General features: G+C 34.7%; 1 protein-coding gene across 1 annotated transcript; it reads left to right on the top strand.

Moving 5' to 3' along the window:
- Positions 1-1,677: 1,677 nt before the first annotated feature.
- Positions 1,678-2,943, top strand: LOC122009440. Its single transcript, XM_042565634.1, has 4 exons — positions 1,678-2,071; positions 2,157-2,362; positions 2,511-2,583; positions 2,672-2,943. Exons 1-4 carry the CDS (start codon positions 1,891-1,893, stop codon positions 2,824-2,826), a joined length of 615 nt encoding a protein of 204 aa, XP_042421568.1. The 5' UTR covers positions 1,678-1,890; the 3' UTR covers positions 2,827-2,943.
- The last annotated feature ends 4,905 nt before the right edge of the window (positions 2,944-7,848 follow it).

Raw genomic sequence — 7,848 nt, 5'->3', positions numbered from 1 at the left:
GACCGTGTGGATTCACACGGTCGTGTCCTTCATCTAGAGCACAATCAAGGGCTGGCCATGTGGTTTCACATAGCTGTATCAATTTTCCAGAGTTGATTCAAGGCTTGGCAGTGCCCCCTTGCCCGTGGCAATTTACACTTAGGTTGTGGCAAAAGGCACGATCGTGGTGGAGAACACGAGGAGGTCGTGCCTAGTGTTATAAAAGAAGTTTTTCTCCCCTTTTCACACATCTTTAACTTGGGGCTTCGCTATTCCTTGAAGTAGGGTTCTCCGCCCTTGGGGGAACCCTAGAAGCTTCATCTTCATCGATTCGTCCACCTCCGGAGCAAGAAGTCCAACCAAGACGACCGACGACACATCAATAAGCACTCTCTTCTCTCTCAATCCATGTTTCGAGTTGTAGATGATATATTTATCATCTCTTGGTTGTATCTTCCTTGTAATGGATAGATTTTCTAAATCTAGGATGTAGAAAGTAACTATGATGTGATGTAATGTAGCCTTGAGGACAATTTAGTCTTTTATCTTTTTAATTTAGGGTTTAGATTTTTCTTGTAATTAACTAGACAAGGCCTTATACTCTTTATTTCTTAATCACTTTTGGGATTTATCCAAATTAAGATGACTACTTTTTCTTTTGCATCAATTTCTACATATATAACTTATTTTGCGACATCTCTAGTGCTTAATCAATTGTCCCTATGAATTTGACAATATTTTATATTACTGACGAAGTTTCTGTGTACTTGCAAATTCGTAACACCTAGTGTTAGCCGATCTTGATTCATCAAGATTTTCATGTGTCCCGTCTTGATCCATCTTAAATCGCTAGAAATTCCACTTGCTAGTTTTAGGTTCAATTTGACCCATCAAAACTTTCACTTACCTTGTTTTAGGTTCACCGTGTCTTTTACTTGCCTAATGTTACATGTTGGGCTACATCTGGATTTTTTTTTCACTCTCAATACCTATTGAACTTCATCCATTGCCAACACCAATTTCAATTTCTCTATTCCCATCGTTTATTGAACTTTTCAACTACAAAAGTGGTGTAGTCAGGTTTGATCAATCTGAACTTCATCTAATGTTAAGTATGCTATCAATTTTATTAGATAACTTAATCAATTTATATTAAAAATAAATAAGCATAATAAAGATACATAAAACGCTAACAAACTAAAGAAGTTGCATAAATAAATTATCTTAAAATATAATGATAATATTATCTATATTTTTGAACCAATTTATTTTATTTTCACAGATGAACGTTATATAAAAAGATCATATGCAAAATGTTAATTCAGTGAGTTCATTAATCATATTATAATTGTGCAAATTTTATACGAAACATACATAATAAAAAAGTGCTCATACTGAGTAGGCATACATTTTATTTGTTTGGCTCAATATATGTTGTACGGCTTAAAAATGATACAATGAGAATGTATACTGAGAATTGGACTGCCCATTTTCAAGATTAGTCAGATCGTAATAAAGTTTTGGATTAACAAAAAAAACAGAGTAAATACGATTATTAGATTGTTATGAGCCATAGCAAAAGTGAACCACGATAATTCAATTGCATAGATATTGTAACTCATAGCACAAGATTATCTCAGATCCAACAATAAATTAGTTTGTTCTTGAGCATAAAACCAAATAGCTAAAGAAGGACCACACAAAATGCTTGCGGATAGGATTCTCTCCCCTCTCCTCTCCTCCTCTCCTCCTCTCCCCTTCCGTTCCAATTGCTACAGAGAAAGAGGACACTCCAACTCTACACCCTCAACTCCAATTCGGAATCAGAACCTCCCCACAAAGTTTCCATACCCGCTTCGGCCAGCTAGCAGTGGAGAAGCCTCCTAGCTAGATCAACAGATCTTCACCATCATGGCTTGCCAGTCATTTAACATGCAGAACACTTTGGCAAGGCAGGTGATAGATGCCAAGTTCTCGGTCCTCTCTAAAGCCGCGACGATCAGTTATCGTCGACAGGGATGGGGAAAAATCATTCTTAGTCGAGGAGGTGTAGCGTGTTCAGCGATACAAGAGTCTTCCACTGCATCAGCAGGTAACTGTGTACTTGTCAGAAATAATTTGTAGAGATGGTATGTATTAAGTGGATGAATTGTTGGATGCTGAATTGTTGTCCATAGTTACTGAAGTGAAGAAGGAAGACGAAGTTGCAAAAGCAGCAGCTACACCAACACCAGCAGAAAAGGCGACTCCTCAGAAAGCCCAGAAACCCAATGCAAAGCCATTGCCTGAGATGATGGAAGAGGAAGTGATTCCTGCACTAAAAGAGACTCTTGAAGCTCAAGAAGATATAACAGATATTGAAATCTCATTTCAGGATAATAGGGTCTGTGACTCTTGAAACTATCAATTTTATTTATCTTGAACAACTTGGTTTAATTTACATTGTTACAAGCAAGATTAGTGCATCAACCATGAACCACAATCTGAATATTAACCCTGTTTTACATTCTTTGTGACAATAAAAATAACAGTTGGAGGGATCCTTCCTGAAGAATGACATCCCATATTCCTTCTGGGCCTTCTTTCCTAACGGAATTTTAACAGGTGCCAATGCTAGCTCTCTTTGCATATGCATGTAGAGTAGTAGTTCATCAATGCAAATGGAAGCTCACTGGTTTTGCTAATTTTGCAGGCCCCAAAGGGTTTTCTTTGTCGTCATATGGATCAGGAGTAAGCACAGTTGAGCCCTTCCTCATCGATGAAAAGAGAATTACTGGTAAGCAAGTAGTGTTTTGGGTAAGCAAGAGATTGGCAGCTCAAGGAATTATCCCTGTTTGGAGTGAATGAAGAAGATGAAGATTTAACTTTCAGGAACATAGATAACAAAAGCTGACATACGTCAGTAATACTGTAAAAACTCATTTGTATGACTTGCTAGCAATTTTAAATTTGTGTTGTTTCCTCCGATTCTGATTGATGTTGTAACTAGAAATTCAAGGTCGTTGTACCCTATGTAATGGTTTTTTTTTCCAGCTTAGTAATTTATAACAAAATAATTATTAGTCATTATACTTTTAGGTGTTATTAAATAAACTTTAATTTATTTTCCACCTTTCGATAATTTTGGATTTCTAAACCAGCAGATGTTGATTTCTAAGTCCGGATGAAAAAGGATCAGGACGGCCTTAGGTTGTCAGCCATTGAATTCCAACAAATGTTCAATGCATCAAAGTTATTGTGTTAATATTAAGTTGTTCTTGCCCCAGACTACGGTGCAGTGGAAGGGTGTCAAGTTGTCACCCAGATATCCGCGATTTGATCTCAGTTACGGCGTATTTGTAGGGATTTTTTTTTCAAATGCGGTGCTAATTAACCATGAGATGCTGGGTTTCTTAGCTGTCCGTTGTTAGTGCTTCTTGATTTACTCTAGCGGTCGGTGGAAAACTTTCGTGGGACCGGGCCAGTCATCCTAGATTTGGTGTTACCTAATTCATCATTTAATGTTAGATTGTTGTCTAGAAGGAACACGTTGCAGAGTTTGATCGCAATATTTTAGCAAAGATCGCTACATTTCTATGAGAATTTGAGTATAATATTAAAAATATAAGAGTTCTTACATCATAAATTGAATAAGAATAAATATTATAGAAAAACTAATTTTCTAAGTTTTGAAATATGGAATAAAGAACGTTCTAATGAAGATAACATATATGGTGATTAGAAGAAAAATTAATATTTTATATATACAAGAGATAAAATGGATGGGAAAGAAGATAAAGATGATAGAGAACTTAAGTTTTAAATTAAAGTACATAGGAATTAGTAAAATAAGAAATGAAGTAGGTATTATTGTAGATAGTTAGTTCATTAAAGAAAAAAATAGTTGGAGTAGTTAGAAAGAGGGACCAAGAGAGTGGCGGTGAATCAAGAGAGTAGCCCCGAATCAAGAGAGTGGCGGTGAAAGAAATTATCAATATAATTAGTATATATGTACCTCAATTAGGATTAGATAAAGACACCAAATCTATATTTTAGGACAACCTAGATGAGGTGTTATAAAATATTCTACCAAATGAAATAATTTTTATAAGAGGTGATCTAAATGAATGTAGGAGTAAGAAATGGGGAAGATGATATGGTGCATGAGGGTTATGAGTTTGGAATAAGAAAGAAAGAATGAAAAATTATATTAGATTTTGTGATAACATATGAACTACTAACTAAATATGTTTTTCAAGAAATATTTCATTAGGTTCAAAAGTGATAATAATAAGTCACAAATTGACTTTCTTATGGTTAGAAAGAAGGATAAAAAGATTTATAAATATTATAAAGTCATTCATAGAGAAAACCCAACATAAGTTAATAGTGTTGGATATACACCTTAATCATAATATTATTAGAAAAAAATATATACAACTCCTAGAATTAAGTGGTAGAATTTAAAAGATAGGGAGCAAAATATATTTAAGGAGATGGTAAAAATACAAATATGAGAAGAAATACATGATGACTCAAATATGACATGGGATAACTTGACATTAAAGTTAAAATGGTAGTTAAGAGTATATTTGGTGAGTCAAAAGAATATGAACAATCAAATAAAAAATTTTGATGGTGGAATGAGAAAGTTTAAGAAAAAGTGAAAAAAAAATAATAGTCTATAAGGTATTATACACATGTAAGAAAGAGAAAAAAATTAAAAAATATATAAATTAGTCCAGAAAAATGTCACTTAAGCCGTTAATAAAGCCAATAATATAGAATGAAGGAAAAAAAATATATTTATAGAATAGCTGAAATGATAGAGAAGAAGACAAGAGATCTTATTCGAATAAGATGCATTAAAAATGGATGTAATATGGTGCAATTAAATGATGACGAAATAAAAAAGCGAAAGAAGAGGTATTTTTTTATCATTTTTTTAATAATATTTTAGGTAACTGACTTAACTTAGACAATTTAAGTAGGTCAAAAGAATATAGAAATTTAAACTTTTATCATAAAATTCAAACTTACAAAGTAGATGACTTTAAATGAAATGTAAAATAAAAAAGTAGTTAGACCAAATCATATTCTAATAGAGATATGTGCCTAGAGAAATAATGTATTGAATAACTTACAAAGTTATTCAACCTGATATTTAAAATGAAAATGACTGATTAGTGGAGGATGAGTACTATAATTTCCATATATAAGAACAAAGAAGACATAAAATTATGTAAACTATGAAAGTATTAAACTAATGAGTTATACCATGAAATTTTAAGAAAGAGTAATGGAAATAGACTAACGAAATACACTATGGTGATTGAAAACTAATTTGAATTTATACCTGAAAGGTCGACAATAGAAGTTATATATCTTCTTAGGTAAATAATTGAAAAACATTGGGAACAAAAGCAAAACTTACATATGATATTCGTCGATCTAGAAAAAATTTATGATAGAATTTAAGAGAAATTATATATATATTTTTTTAAAAAAAGATGTGCTAGCGCATCATATATTGAAATAATTAAGAATATGTATGAGGTTATAATGATAAGAGTGAAGACTTCAGACGGATTAACTGAAGTGTTTCTCATAAAAATAGGGTCGATCAAATATCAACTCTAAATCCCAATTTTTTTATACTAATGATGTGTGTGAATCAACATATATTAAAAAAAGTGAAGAATTGTAAAAAGGAGAGAAATCTAAATTAACCAAATCATGATCTAATTAATATCGATCTTGATATAGTTGTCGACTACAACGCCAAAAAAATTGATGGACAAAAACTGTAAGTGAACAACTATCGTTAAGTAAAAAAAAGATCAATCACACATGGACTGTAAAATCGAGTACCAATCGAATTCACAAAATAGGTTATCTAGAAAATCACAATCCACAAGAGTTTGGTAAAGAAATAAATCGAGATGAGAATGTATGAGAAGTCGAAGAAGAAATCTGATTTTGGCGGAATGATTCTAGGATTTTGATTTCGCTACAATCACTATTGACACCCCTAGTACTATTTACTTTCCTACCTCAATGTTTGTTCATATGAAGGTAGTCTATCCTGAGATACCGATATAGACATTTGAAATTATACCAGCGTGCTTACACAAACTTGATGTTACTTTTAAGGCAACCTTAATAAAATGACCACTTTCTTAGGGAGGCTTCTATCATGATATCCCATGGTCCTCTAGGTACTATCCCCAACTTCATGACGTTGAGTCTGGGAAAACCCATTAAGCTCCGTGATAGCTAATGGTGTCCTCATGAGATTTTGGACTACTTTCATGATCAATCCCTTTTTTTGGTCCTTCCTTGTGTCCTGTGAGATATGAAGGTGCATGGTTAGTGTAATAATTGTGTATGCATAATAAAGTCGGATCATACGAAACAAACACATATCATGCAATAGAGAAATGTAAATAGACTTATAAAAAATATGTCAATAATACATCGGACTATTCCTTCATCCTAGAATCTAAAAAACTACTTCATGGATATGAAGGTACAACTGAAAGACATTAAAGAAAGTATCTTGCAACTCAAAATAAAGAGAGAAGAGAAGAGGAATCTTAGTTGTGATGGTTGTTGGTGTCTTTGGAAGAACTCCAAGCTCTTGTGAGATATGAAGGTGCACGGTTAGTGTCACAATCGTGTATGCACAATAAAGTCAGATCATACAAACATATATCATGTAATAGAGAAATGTAAATAGACTTATAAAAAACATGTCAATAATACATCAGACTATTCCTTCATTCTAGAATCTAGAAAATTACTTCATGGATATGAAGGTACAACCGAAAGACATTAAGAAAGTATTCTGCAACTCAAAATAAAGAGAGAAGAGAAGAGGAATCTTAGTCGTGATGGTTGCACTGTCTTTGGAAGAACTCCAAGCTCCTAGGGTGGACGACAATTTTGATGACTCTTGGAATGATGCTCATAGGGTTTTCTATCACAGGGAAAACCCTCCTTCTCGTTTCTGGAGCTCTCTTGAGCTTTTTATAACCTTTTTAACTGACCAAAATGGTTGAAAAGACCATAATTGTCGGGGTTATGCTGTTACACCACGACTGTGCTACGCCAGTTGCTGAAGTCGGTGGTCGAACACAATAGTGCCACGGGACATGACTAGACCGTGTTTGATGTTGTGAAGAGGAGCACGACTATGCTAGGAGGCATAGCTCGGGAATGTCGAGCGTTGTGAAGAAGGGTGCGGTCGTGCTAGGGGGCGCCACCAGATCATGTCGCACGTTGTGGAGAACAACATGGTCATGCCTGGGAGCATGACTTGGGCATGTCAATCCCGGTTGCGGTTGGATAAGACACGATCATGCTTAGGATATGGCTAGCTCGTGTCAAGGTCTAATAGCCTTGTTTTCACTTTGTTCGTCGTTTTACTTCGGCTTGAGGAACATGCCCATATGATGGGACACAACTCATCTCCGAAAAACAGAGTAACAACAATAAAAGAGGATGAGTGCACAAAATCATGAGATAACCCTTAATGCATGTAAAACAATGCTAAAAACCACGCATAAAATACACATCAGCTTCCGATGGTCTTGTAGGGTCGATCACCTCTCGCTAGGGTTGAGTCAGTTACACTCTCTCCATGGACTCTATGGCTATGGGGATCAAGCTTTTTCCCTTATCCCACGGCTCTAGGGTTGACTTTTGGTTATTTCTTTCCTAGGCTCACAATCTCTAGATTGACTCATTGTTCTCCCTTTGTGGGATAAACTTGTTGCTCTCCGTCATCAAAATCCAATCGTTGCTCTCCCTCTACAGGTTTGAGCCTGGTCTTCTATTATCCTCTCCCCAACTTCGTCGATCTATCTAAGTCATGAGATCGAGCCTCAC

This window comes from Zingiber officinale, chromosome 1B, assembly GCF_018446385.1.
Source record: "Zingiber officinale cultivar Zhangliang chromosome 1B, Zo_v1.1, whole genome shotgun sequence".
NCBI lineage: Eukaryota > Viridiplantae > Streptophyta > Magnoliopsida > Zingiberales > Zingiberaceae > Zingiber > Zingiber officinale.
Note: the sequence above shows the minus strand (reverse complement) of the source record. Positions and strands in the feature narration are given on the sequence as shown.